The sequence below is a fragment of the Poecilia formosa genome, unplaced genomic scaffold (assembly GCF_000485575.1).
Source record: "Poecilia formosa unplaced genomic scaffold, Poecilia_formosa-5.1.2 Scaffold119, whole genome shotgun sequence".
NCBI classification, from domain to species: domain Eukaryota; kingdom Metazoa; phylum Chordata; class Actinopteri; order Cyprinodontiformes; family Poeciliidae; genus Poecilia; species Poecilia formosa.
The window spans coordinates 1,265,051-1,278,824 of NW_006800058.1; the positions used below are offsets into that span (position 1 = coordinate 1,265,051).

The 13,774-nt window shown below is 39.5% G+C and overlaps 2 protein-coding genes across 5 annotated transcripts; one reads left to right on the forward strand and one right to left on the reverse strand.

Moving 5' to 3' along the window:
• Positions 1-4: 4 nt before the first annotated feature.
• slc7a6os (solute carrier family 7 member 6 opposite strand) lies at positions 5-4,944 on the forward strand. Its single transcript, XM_007560723.2, has 5 exons — positions 5-304; positions 1,419-1,742; positions 2,644-2,850; positions 3,137-3,269; positions 4,285-4,944. The coding sequence occupies exons 1-5, from the start codon at positions 116-118 to the stop codon at positions 4,404-4,406; spliced, it is 975 nt and encodes a 324-aa protein (XP_007560785.1). The 5' UTR covers positions 5-115; the 3' UTR covers positions 4,407-4,944.
• On the reverse strand, positions 4,872-12,369 carry slc7a6 (solute carrier family 7 member 6). Of its 4 annotated transcripts, XM_007560720.2 has the most exons (11): positions 12,210-12,367; positions 11,076-11,150; positions 9,651-10,213; positions 9,439-9,564; positions 8,226-8,370; positions 8,023-8,146; positions 7,834-7,937; positions 7,643-7,739; positions 6,980-7,129; positions 6,569-6,752; positions 4,872-5,837 (listed from the first exon to the last, which is right to left on the reverse strand). In XM_007560720.2, the coding sequence occupies exons 2-11, from the start codon at positions 11,135-11,137 to the stop codon at positions 5,770-5,772; spliced, it is 1,623 nt and encodes a 540-aa protein (XP_007560782.1). In that variant the 5' UTR covers positions 11,138-11,150; positions 12,210-12,367; the 3' UTR covers positions 4,872-5,769. The 4 variants fall into 4 exon arrangements, with proteins under 4 accessions (XP_007560782.1, XP_007560783.1, XP_016531171.1 ...); XM_007560721.2 differs by lacking the exon at positions 11,076-11,150 and having other exon boundaries at positions 12,210-12,365; XM_016675685.1 differs by lacking the exons at positions 11,076-11,150; positions 12,210-12,367 and having other exon boundaries at positions 9,651-10,225.
• Positions 12,370-13,774: the final 1,405 nt, after the last annotated feature.

Below are 13,774 nucleotides of genomic sequence, written 5' to 3' on the forward strand. Positions count from 1 at the left end.
ACACAGCGGAGAAGAAGAACCAGCGCGACAGGTCTCGCGATCCTTCTGATCTTTTGAGTGCCAGACACAAACCAGAGCAGACAGACAAGCAGACGCTAGAGGACTGAAGGCTATCATGGACCCGAACACGACAATTCTGCGAGTGAAAAGAAAAAGGGGGACAGACCCCGCAGATGCTTTGTTGCTGGCGTGCAAGCGTATCCGGCCCGAGTCGTCCCAGAGCTCGGGGGAGACGGTACCGGAGCCAGACGAAGCTGAGGTGGAGAACTCTGTGTTCAAACTCGTGGCGACTGTAGCGACCCAGGTGAGAGGCCCGCCGCGGTGACCACACAGTTAGCCCAGGCTATACACGCAGCTGGTGGTGGGCATGACACGGGCAGCTCTGTGAATATGGAGTCGCCGTTAGTGGACAGTACAAACGCAGAGCTGGTGTCGTGGCTGAGTGGCCATTAGTAAGTGTGCCATCATAGCGAACAAGCTGTAAGGTGTTTGGAGACAAAGCCCGCTCTGCTGTTGGTTAGCATAGCGTAGTCGCTAGCCTATGTGCTATGCTAACCGAGGAAGTGCTCGTTTTGTTGACGTTGAACATTTAATGTTGCGGGAAGCTAGCCTGTAATTATAAGCATATAAATACAAAATATATTGTCAGAAAGCATTTTTTATTAAACTTTTTGACAAGAAATACACTTTTATGCAACACAATTTTACTTCCACTCACTGTGGTCATAAATATTATTTGATGTTTTGTTTTTATGTATTCTACTATTCTAGAGTTTGTGCACTCGCACTACTGCGAGTGCACAAGTTTGTTTCTGGGTTTTTTTTCTATATTTGACCAAGATAGTCAGTCTATTGTTTTTGTCAGTTTCAGTTTTATTTGTTTTCCATTGGCTGTTCTACTCCTCATTTCACTGACTGAACAAATTAAAGTTTTTTCCATTTTTGCCCAAGCTTGTGAAGCTATTGGTGTATTTCAGTGTGCTGTACTGGTGCAAGGTTATCAAATAAATTTGTAATTAAGTACGAAAAAAAGAGAAACATTTAAAATGAGTTCTGCTGTGTTTATTTTTTATTTTTTTTTTTATCAGATCGGTATCAGAAATTAAAAGTGAATCAGTGCATCCCTAGTTTTGTTCATGTGAACTGAACATCAGTCTCTCATTGCAGTTGTTCACATGTCAGTATTGTTTCCTTCTAGAAATACTAAAAGTACGTTTTTGTTGTCTTACTTTCTTGATGTATTGAAGAAGTCAATACGTGGTTATATTTTCATTTAGTATGAAGAACATAAAGGACCATGTCTAGGTTTTCTTTATGTATGTATGTGTGTGTATGTATGTATAATTTTTTTTTATTTTATTTTTTTTACACTTGTTGCTACGGTAACATGTGTCCATCTCACCCCCTCTTCTCGTCAGGATGCTCCGGTCCAGACCCAGGTCCGGCAGGCCCTGGCCCGGCCCCGCGCAGCCCATGCCCTGCGCCCGTCCGCCTCCAGCTCCCAGCGGATAATGGGCGACCTGCGCAGCACCAAGTGGAGCACCCGCAGGGAGGAACGCTACAGAATCCTGTCCAGCCACCGCACGGGGCTGCTGCGGCCCGCCGAGCAGGAGACCCCCCGGACTGAAGCCTCAGAGGATGGAGAGGACAGCAGGACGGCCAAACGGTGCAGTCTGGGAGAAATCCAGGTGGTGGATCTGGTCCAGGAGGACGAGGAGGATCCAGACAAACCACTGAGGAAGGTGGGGAGGAGTTTAAGTTTAAATACTTAAACTGCTTTACAAAAGATGAGGCCTGAACAGTCATGGTGGAGATATGTTGAATTAAACCACAATACTCCAGATAATTGGCACCTTTTTTTACTCGATGGGTATATGAGTTTTATATAGCTTATGGTTGTGTTTCTATTTGCTAATATTTAAGGTTTTAAACCAATTTCTACTTGTCAACAGAATATTCCTTGTACTTTATTTTATGATTACAGTAGTAGCATCATACTAGGCGTGGATGACATTGACATGAAGTTTTATCACAATATGTTGTGGTATTAATGTGATAAGAACTATTTAATCCTTTTTTATGTAACTTTATGGCAGCAGTCAACTCCACAAACAAAACCTTTCCATTGGAACAGAAAACACCAGTTACATGAAGACATTTGATTTGAATCACTAAACTAAACACATTAACCGCATTTAATCACATTTTCAAATGGATTAGTATTTATCAATACTTTTGTTGAACAAATGGTGGAGAAAACTGTAACATTAACAAACCAGGCAATATGGATTGTTTTTCTTTTATATTAATTGGAATTTATCCTGACAATAAAAATTCTTATAAGTTCCCACCCTAACTTAAAATTTTTTCTATATATTTGTCATATTACTACTGCTAATGATTAGATTCAGTTTATCAATTCACTTTCAGTAGTAATACTTTTTTTTAATATATATTTTATCAAGTTTTACCAATTTAACAAAACCATGACAACAGTAATCAACTTGCTCCGTTAGAATGCTTTATTGAATCCTTTATGTGACCCAGACTAAAAGAAGTGAGCCTAGAGGAGAACACAAATGATTAATTTGTGTTAAACTGCATCATTGTCTCTGCTCCTGCTGACTCTGTCTGTTTGTCCAGACGCTGCCTTCAGACCCAGAAGTGATTCTGTGCAACAACACCAAGCTGCTGCGGGAGCGGCTGGCCGTCTCCGGGGAGAAGCCGGGGGCGGAGCACCGGGAGCACGACGACGACTACGTTTATGACCTTTACTACCAGGAAACGGTCACACCAGGCTGGATCCAGGACATCCTGTCTGTCAGGGCCTATGCTGACGACGGAGAACTGGTGTGTGTGGATGGATGGACGGACAGATGAATGAGTGCTGAAATCTGAGTGAGTGACTGAAGAAATGGGCTCAATTACTGCAGAGGGGCTTTCCCTGCTGCTGCCTTTGTTACTGAGTAATTGGTGTTACATTACCCAGTATTGTTTTAGATCTGTAGGATATCAATTTTTCATTTTAACAATAGAACTCCTTGAAGCGTTATTTATTCACAAACCTTAGTCCAAATGTGAACATTTTAGATTTGAGCCTTCACCAGGCTGCCACATAAACGCTGCTTCTCCTCAGGTTCCAGATCTGGTGGTCCATGAAGAGGAGGTCTATGATGATGAAGATGACGAGAATGAAGAAAGCAACTGGAGGAATGACTACCCTGATGAGGACAGTGGTTCAGACAGCGACAGGGAGCAGCGCTATGGAGGTAGGCTGAGATGATGGAACCTCAGCTCTGCTCCTGTGTGCCGACAGCTTTTACTTTTTGTTTCTAATGAAAATTTGTTTACATGAACATGAACCTAATGGTGTTTATGGTGACATTAAACCAGAAATGGACGATCTACTAATGTAGCTGTGGAAAAAAAGCCTTTCTGTCTGCGCTGTGGGACGGAGTTTAACTCTTTAAAGCTGCAGAATATTAAGCATTTCTAAAAAGGTGACATTGTTGAATATTGCAAAATAAATCCACTCTTTCATAACTAAATTTTTTCATCTGTCATCCCAACTCTTAGACTTTATCATCATAGTCAGTTGTGGCCTTTATGGCTAATGGATATTGCGCTCCAATCAGTCCTTTGCTTTTTTACTTCTGCACATTACAGTTTGTATAAAGTTACAATATGCAGTTGTGTATAAAAGAACCGGCCTCTGATTTTTAGATTTCTTTTATATTCACTGACGAGTATGTCAAACTTTAATGTAGTCATTGCCAAAGAGCATGACAGAATGAGGCAACAGGATCCTGGAGTCGAACCCACATGTGTTGCATTTAAATGTTTCAGATCATTAAAGAAGTTTTGCTGCTAGAGTAAATATAAAACACTCTTAATGTTTAAGGGATAAATATCTGACCAACAGACTTGGCTGTAAGGTGAACTGTAATTGGCACCTTTACTAAATGTTCAATTTCCTCTGATTTATCACATTTTTGAACAGCTGAGCTCACATTCACCAGTCACATCCAGAGATGATTACTACCAGAATAAAAAAGTACCTTAAATACAATATATAAAGGGTTTATGTCAAATTTGCAAAAAAAAAAAAAAAAATTTAAAAAAAAAATGATCTCAAAACATCTTCTGTGGACTGACTCATTACCACTGACTTAAAACTGTCAGAGCAATTCAGGGAACAATGACTGAGTCAATTAATGTCTTTGTATCGATCTGGAATAGCTTTGATTGTGTTCATCTGTTATGTTTTTGTTTTTCTGTGTCCAGACTACTGGGAGGAGGAGCACTCCTACTGCAGGAGGAACTGGCAGCGCTACCAGAAAGACGTGTTGCAGGAGCTGGGCTGCAGCGGCGAAGACGATGACGAAGACAAATATGATTCTGACTGACTGCTGCACCGCAACTTTCCAGCTTCCTTTTCCTCAAGATGCTTCGCTCTATGAGCTTCTGTGTAGCAGAGAGTACGGAATAAAGAAGAAGAAAAAAAAACTATCAACAGTTTAGATCTCCCAATGTTGGTGTGGTGTGCCAAAGTACTGCAGCATTAGTCCTGATTCCAGAAAGCTTCCTGCAGGTCGGTCGTCTCTCTGCTACACAGGCTCAGGGAGGGAAGGCGTTTCCAGAAGGAACCAGAGCGTCTGTCTTTATTTTTAAGCTGTGCTAGAGTGAATCTGTATGTGGGTGTTTGTTCCACGTGAATCGTTGCACATTAGTGTGGTATGCCTCGTACGCTTCGTGCCGTTCAATACTTCTGTTAGCGAGTCGTCTCCAGACGTACGTGTGTGTGTGTGTGTGGTTGCAGTTTTTAGGGTGTTTGCATTCTGTGCATGGTAGCGCGTACATAAACTAGATTTTTTTGTTTTCTGCATAATGTGAAAGGCTGGTGCGTAACTTTCTGTTGTGGATGTGTGAGTTTGTGGTTTGGATAAAAAAAAAAAATCCAGTTTGGAACGTTTCTGGAATGCTTGTTGAAATTGAAAGTTTCTGTAAATATGTAGATGTGTAAACAAAGAAAGCTTTGAAAATAAATGAGTCTGTTTTTGTTTCTGTACATGAAGAACAAACGGCTTTGGTAAAAGATTTTTGAAAGTTTATTTCAGAATAAAGTGCAAATACTACATGATTAAAGGCAGGAATAGTGAAACCAGCCATTCAATATAAAAGGAAGAGACTTCTCTCAATTTGAAGCAGCAATATGCTAAACAATAGAAAAGTACCTGTATGATTTTACCTTTTGGACAATTTCCCCTAATTTCTTTCCCACTCATTGCCTTGCTATAGTAGAAATTGCCTTTACTTTTTTTCACGTTTCACTTCACAACCACAAACATTTAATTTGAATTTTGGGAGAAATAACAGCTAATGTGACTGTTATCAAATAGTTTGTGAAAGGTGTGAAAACTTTTGCAAGGCAGTGTAATAGTTTTCAGCAGTTCTTTATATTTAATACATATTTGTCTTTTTTAGCTTTATATCAGGTCAGTTCTTCATCAAAAACATAACCAGAGCAGTCTTTTATATTTTCAAGTCTTTTGAAGTCTTTTGGTGTGCTATAAAATGGCACTATGTTCCTAGAAAATTCAGCCACCAGTGTGACTGTAGTAAGTCATAGTGGGTCATTATGCTGTATGTTTCTCCCTACATAAATCTACATATGGCAGCATTTTAAGTGCGTGGCAGCAGCATGGTGAACAATTCAAAAGATGAGAGCTGCTTGTTTCCCAGCAGAGTTTCCTGTCTGGAAGAAATGGGCTACTGGCTTTTGTCCGTCTCTGTCAGGACGCAGAAGCAGGTGTACTGAGTGAAGAAAGTCAGAGAACCTGCAGGAAGACATGTTAGCAGACCAGACATATTGAGATATTCTAATATCTTACAGTGCCTACAATTGGATGTTTTAGCCTTCTATTGCTTTTACAAATCAATCATGATCAACTTTTTGTTTTTAATTAAAAAAAAAGTGTTTCTGTTAAATAAACATTTAAAATCAAGTGAATAAGTTAGTGCAAGTGATATGTCATTAAAAATATAGATCGCCAATCACTTCCTGTCATCTTCTTTGTCTCTATGGTGGCAACCAAAGACTCTGTCTGGTTCTTGATCACATGACTTGCATGATGCAAAAAATTTGTTTCCGTTGCAGTTTTACCAAATACATTAATTTTGATACAGCTGAAAAACCATCTCATCCCAGCACTTTTTTTTCAAAATTAGCATTTTTCCATTTAGTGCATTTATTTTCATAATTCCAATATGCACAATTTTAAGGTCGATGGAAAACGCAGTTACTGCCACCGGCACTTCACTCAGGTGACATCTACTCCACGCGTGGTCAGACCACTAACACCATTCGGCTGGACCTCTGTTGAATTAGGTGTTGAATATTTATATAATCGTTTATTTTACATTACTCTTTTTTACTATACAACTCTTTTTTTATAGAAATCAATTTTACTTTACAAAAATAAACTCTGTCATGTTTTTTGTCAAAAAAGTCAAATTTTGTTGCTCATGAATGAGTTGTAAAACCTCCCAGGATGTGTGGCGTACTCACGCAGCAGCTTGATGATAATCGGAGGTCTTTTGGACTCCGGCAGATAGACGCCCAGGAAGTAGACGGGAACACCAGACAGGGCGATTGCGATCCCGATCAGGGAGTTCAGGGTGTCGCTGTACAGAGGAACTGCCACCAGGAAGACAGCACACAGGCAGAACACCACGGGGTAAAACAGTGTGAGCTACAGAAGGGCAAAACAGGAGAGAGAGGGGGGCAAGAGTAAGAATATTATTTACGTAAGAAAACATGTCAAAGCACTCGGCTTTAATCACATAACTGTTTTTAAACTAAACTGAAAAATCTTGTTTGTGTTGTTTTTGTATAGATTAGTTCAACCAGATTCTGCTTTAATCACATCTCCTCTCTTCTAATCAACCCCAATTTAGATAAATGAGTCAATAATGTTACTTTGAGAGGTCTGGGTCTGTCAGGCTGCTTCCAGCGAAGGTAGATCTGCCCGGCGACAGACAGACCCATGAAGAACCAGTAGCTGAAGCTGTAGTAGTTGATGAGTTGGAAGACGTCTTCCACTGTGAGGTAGATCAGCGACATGATACACTGGGCAGGCAGGGGAAGAACGAAAAAAAAGAAAGAAACAGGAAATGTTTCAGCTGGAGATATTTAATCACAATCAACAGACAAAAAATGTCCTTAAAATCCCTTGTTTATTTCCAACAGTGTACAACAATGCTTGTGAGACTTTTCATACCAAATATCTCATCAGTAAATGCAAAAATGTCCATCTACTGCCATACTAAAAGTAGGAAAAGACATTTGGAAGCAATAATAGCATAAAATAGTAAGAAACATTCATAGTTTGCTTGTTTTGTTGTTTTGTTTTTTCTTCTAAGACAAAAAACTATTTTCATCCATTTCAAAACTAAGTTGGGAATATTTTGTTTTATTGGAATTGGAAAGTGCTCTAAGATGGCATTTTCAGCTTCAGCAACGTTTCAAACAGGTGCAGTGATATATTTCTGCCACTAGGTGTCACCAAATCCTCCAAAGTCTAACTTCCTCCCCTGTGCTTTTACCATTCAGATTAATTTAAGGTTGATTTTTTTCTCTTACGTTGAAAATCAGCGCAGGGATTGGAGTGAATCTTTGAATATGGATCATGGACAGAGCATCTGGAAGGTGACCCTCCCGGGACCCTACAAAGAACAACCTGGACACAACAAACACGAATAGTTTTAATGCCAACATATCTATAATGTTGTTTGTTTTTACTTGATGTTTATGAGTGGATAAATGCGCAGTACCTTGAAGCAGCTATAATGGAGGCATTTAGGCCTCCATAACAGGACAGCGCTACAGCAATGGGGATGATCCAGTTCATGACACCCAGCGTGTGATCTGCAAACGTCTGTGGAGAACACATGAAGGTAACATTATGAAAATATTCTCATTTCCATAACTATGTCCTGATCAGATGAAGACTGTTAGCTCACCACCGCCACAGCATCGCTGGCCAGTATGGCACTGCCATCCAGAACAGCATAGTAGGCCACGTTGGTGAGAATGTAGATGATGGTGACAATGGGCATGGAGATGGCAATGGACAGCGGTAGGTTCCTATAACATTTAGAAATGTTCAGACTTAATTCTTTCTGAATGGATGACAAAGAATTGAAAAAAAAATAATAATAATGACCTCTCTGGGTTTTTGATCTCTTCTGTTACAAAGTTGAGGGTGTCCCAGCCGGAATATGAGAAGAGTGCCGAGTACAAGGCCAGAGCAATATCACCGGGGTCTGTGGACGAGCCCTGGAAGGATGACTTGAAGTTGTCTGTGTAGCCTGAAAAACCAAGGAAGCCGTTTTCAACTCTATCCAAATAAGTAACTGTCATCACATTGTGGACATAAGGCAGGTCACGACTTCTATTGGTAACCTGATTAAGGTTTGCAGTAAGAATGAATGTCAAGTCACTGTCTTCCAAAAGCTGACTAGGTCTGACTGTAAATGTATAAAACACAAGCAAATTGCATCTTAGACTTTAGTGAGGCTTGTTAAATGTCACAGTTGGAGACTGCACCAGTGCAGGAGAAAAAGAAAGCAAACTGGCTTGGCTTGTTTGGGAAGATTGCCAAGATAAAACCTCCTTTTCCCTGAAGAGAACAAGCCCTCCTGTATTTGTTTACGTGATTCTGAACAAAACACTTTGAGTTGAGTTATGCACAAGTTTCCATAATTTTGCTAGTTTGCATAAAAAAAACCTCAATTTATACTTATTATAGCCTTTTCACTACAGTTAGCCAAAAACTAGCCATTTAAATTAGAATCAACTTGACTGAAAAAATATAATTTGTTAAATAAGTGACAAAATTAGTGTTTGGTTTTAGGTGTTCACAGATACATCCTGGGCCATGGTTACCACTTGTATTAATTAGTAACATATGCTTTTCAACACCATTGTTATTTTTCCATGCATCCATCCATTATCATACATGCTTAGGATCACAAAGGATGCTGTTACCTCTCTTCAGCAGTCAACAGACGATGGGTTGAGCACGTATGATAATGGATGGATAGAATTATAAACTTAAAATTACAGAGTTGTTTATAATTACAGTCATATAATAGAACTGCCCTGCTTAGGGAAGCAGCATGTTGGAGTAACACTGCTACGATGCTGTTTTTCTTGACTTTTGTTTATTATTTTTTGGGTTGAGCCATTGATTGCTTTAGTTTTGCCTGGTCTCTCTGTCCAGCTTTCTAACCCTTAGAGATAGACATGAGAGGAAAAAGCAAATGACATTGATTAGTAACGGTGTCATCCAGGATAGGTTTTGTGGTATGTTGGGTCTGCTATCTGGACATTGAGGTGTTAGTATGCTATGACAGTTATGCCATAACTCTACTTACCCTGGCACAGTTTGACAATACCAGTAATGATAATGACAATGAGCGCTGCCACCTTTGCATAGGTAAAGATGTCCTGTACACGGGTGCCCCACTTTACATAAGCAGAGTTTATGAATGTCAGTAAACCTGAGGAGGGAGGAAAAACTTCACACATTAACCAACAAGGACATGAGCAAATAACAGAGGGATATCGCACGATTTAAAGTACTTACATATGCATGCAGCAGCGACGAGGCGGGATGCTGTGTATGGGGGCTCACAAGTTGGGAACAGTGGTTGTACCAGGTAGTTTGCGAACGTAATGGCTATAACGGCTTGGCTGGTGGGTTCAATGATCAACAGTGACGTCCACAGACGAATGAATGCAATGAAGCCACCAAATGACTCCAGGATGTATGCATACGAAGCCCCTGATTTGGTTATTGTGGTGCCTAGCTCAGCATAGCAAAGGGCCCCAACAACTGAGAACAGGCCCCCAATGGCCCAGATGACTAGAGACAGCCCATAGGAGGCGCTGTAGATGAGCACGCCCTTGGGGGAGACGAAGATGCCAGAGCCGATCATGTTTCCCACGATCAAACTGACCCCGTTGAGAAGCGAGATCTCCTTCTTGAGCTTCATGTGTTCTTTGGAATGATCCTGATGAGAGGAAGACTGACTGGCACTGCCATCCAATTTGTCAGATCCTTCACCGCCGGCCATGATGTTGGTCTTGGGGCTGAACCAGTGGGACCTGCGCCAGGATGATCCTGCCCCCTTGTTCCTAATTGACAACCTTGGGCACAAAATGTCCAACAGATCCGAAATACAGTCTTTGTTATTAAAATGGAGCTTAAATGTTCAGTAGCAGCTTACAAAACAATAAAGGCCTCCTGTATCATCTACACTCCACAAAGGGGCAGCAGTGTTTAAAAGAAATGGAGTTCTTGAAGGTGTGTTGTGCGTATCATCACACTTTAACTTTTATCTTTGCTAAAACATTAGAAAACACTGTAGTTTTAGATGCTTCTATAAGGCTCACCTGTCATTCATCAAATCTGTGTCATGTAGACATGACAAATGCACCAGGCAGACAAAGGCATGATCTTTGTAGACGTTAGCAAGACAAGACATGGCATGTGCCTGATGTTCTAAATTTTGAACTGAAATCATGTCCCACCCTCCCCTCACCAGATTTCCGTATGAAAGGCACACAGTACCAAAAATAACTCCTGGATACAAACAGGAAGCTGATTACATTGTTTATTGCTCATTCTTGAGGAAAAAAAAGTCAACTCTAGGGAGAAGGCTTCAATGACACAATGTTTTGTTTTAATGTTGCGTCCTGTTCAAATAATCAAATGCAGAACCACTTTATTTGGAAATAAAGTGGTTCTGGTCCTTAAGCTTTTACAATGTGGTAAATGTTTGGATTTGTGAACAGCAGACCCTTATACAGGATACAAATATCTATATTTTTGCAACATAGCTCCAGCTCTACACTGGTTGGAGAAAATCAGTGGATATGAATTGTCCAACTTTGGCCACAGATTCTCAATTGGACTTAAGCTTGGACTTTGACTAGACCTTTTAATACACATATGCATGGTATTAATGTTCTTTATAGCTCAACATGTGGAGAAAAATTGTTCACCGACATGTTAAATCTTATCAGCAGTGGACACACCGTCATTGCATGACCAGACCCCCAGTAGCCCATGGCACATGTAACACTGTGAAATAAACAGAGTGCGGATGGATAGTTACAGAGCTGTGACTATATCCATCTCAGCATAAAAGAACAAATTATTTTCACACAGCAACTTTTTCTCTTTAAAAATATAAATAATGATGGTGAACAAAGTCTTAAAATCCAACCTTTTTCATCCCAAATTCACTATTTTTCATACTTTAGATTTAGAAAAACACTCAAATCAAATTTCATATATATTTCAGTTTTCAGGATGTGGGGACCTCACGGCTTTGTGCCATTTGTTTTTCAACTCTGAGTAACAAGGAGTGTATGAGGAGACTCAGATAAACATGAAAAAACTGGCCTGTGTTTGTCTACCTTTCTTCGAAAGAAATCTCAAAACTACTTAAAATAATGTACACACATAAAAGCAGGCACTCGTAGTTTACATTTAATTGATATTCAGTCCAGGATAAGGAAGTAGATCCCAAAACCCCCCAAACAAAGTCAGGACATAACACAGTACTAATAACGTAGATGAATTATTTCGATAAGTAAAAAGTAGAGCGGAAGTTATATAATTGCAACCCCAACATTGTTGGGTTCTATTTTTCCTCCTGCCAATAAAGGCTCAAATTTCGCCGAACATCTGCCGCGAGCGACTTGAAAACAAACATGAAAGAAAACGAGCCGCAGCACCCGGTGTTTTCTGTCTGCATTAAGCTAGCAGGCGTCACATTTATTTTCCGCTCATGAATTTCAAAATACAACCAAATAGCGTGTAAGTTTAGAGTATTCAATTTTATATCTCCTATCTATTCAATTATTCAAACGGAACTTGTTCTTTTATTTCAAACTTTTTTCATATTTAGTTTAAACCTCGTCTCCAACCATTTGCAAAAGCATACGACCTAAGACAGTGTCTAACGATATTCGTGTAATCTTTTTCCTGAACTCACTTCCTGTCTCGGCTTTGTTTCGCTTGCTTGTCGCAGACCTATCTCTTTTGTCCCGTTTCTCAAGCTAATAAAATGAAAACAGTCGTTCGAGCATCAACCACAGACAGCATAAACCCAGGATGTAAATGTTCAGGACTTACCTTAGCTGTTTTTTTTTTCTTCTTCCAATTATTATATCCTCCGTTGGTGTTTATGACCGGCAACCAGCCCTGCGCCGCACCGCTCACAGCTGATCCATCTGCAGCCAGTAAACAACAGCCTGATGCTGCTGCTGCTGCTGCTGTTAGGGGGAGCGTCATGTGACGAGGCATCCTGTAACACAACATGTACTATGTGTACAATACACCTTAGGATACATGATGATACTTAAAGAAATTATGATAACAAATCCAGATTCTGACACATTTATTCACAAAAAGAGAACACCACTCTGTGGTGACAGATAAAAAAAAGAATAAACTAGGAGCTTCAAATATTTGTTTTGCAAATAAAACAAATCTGAAAATTGTATTGCCCATTAAAATTCATCTCCCTTTACTCTGATAGCCCAAAATAAAATCCAATGAGACACATTGCCTTACAGCATAGAGGTGAGGTCCAAGAGTAGATTTAAAAGTGTCTGCTTTGTTGTTCGTAAAAGAACATTTTGTAACAGTAGATGTTTTGCTATGTGGGTCATTGTACTTTCAAAGAAATGATCAGACAGGGTGTCATCAGTTACAGAAACCTAGGAAATATTCACATCCTGTCTGATAACCAGGTCCAGAGTGTGTCCTAGATTATATGTTATGCTTATTTGATATGTCAAGTCAGACCAAAGTTTTCAAGCACATCACACAGCATGGGTGTTGAAATCTCACATAATTATCAAACAGTCATAATCAATGCATATGACAGATAAAAGCTCATTGAAGTCAATTGTAATTTTTTTCATATATTTTGGGATTTTGTATAGAGTTAGTGTCAGAGTTTGTTTCTGGTCTTTTATCTCAAGTCCCAGAAATCCAAGAGTCATCATTTCCCAGGAAGGCTTTTTACATTCAATGAGTGTAAAAAAAATACTGTTTTTTTAAACACCAGTGTTTAAAAAAGTACGAGTTAGCAACAAAAACTCGTATTTTACTCTGCATTTTGCTCTTTCAGACACAGCAGCAACATGTTCACTAAACAATGCTGTGTACTATCTGTGTGTGGCTGATATGAGACACTTATTGGTAGAAGTGTAAATGAAATGTCTTTTGCTGAAACTGTTTTAAGTTGTATATGCTAGGCAGTCATTTTGGATTTTGACATCAGGCCTAGTGGGAAACCTTCCCACTAGGGAAGGTGGAAAGGTTTCCCACCTTCCCACCTTCCTAGAGTTGGTAAAATTTAGAATTTTACCAACTCTAAATCTGTTTTGTGTCATCAGTACATAGAAATTTTGTATTGAGAAAAGCATAAGGAAGACTTTTTATCCAGTTGAATAGTGGCAATGGTACAATTACTGTGTTTACTGAAACCTTAAATGTTTTAAAAAGGTTGAGAACAACTAAATCAGACAGTTTTCATACGTCAAAGTCCAGACCTAAATCACACAAAAGCAAAACACAAAAATAAAGACAAATACAACATAAAATAAAAGTTAGATAATACTCAATACTTGAATAATGTTCATTTTTAAAAGATGACCAAGTAATCATTCAAATAAAAAAATGGTTGTTTT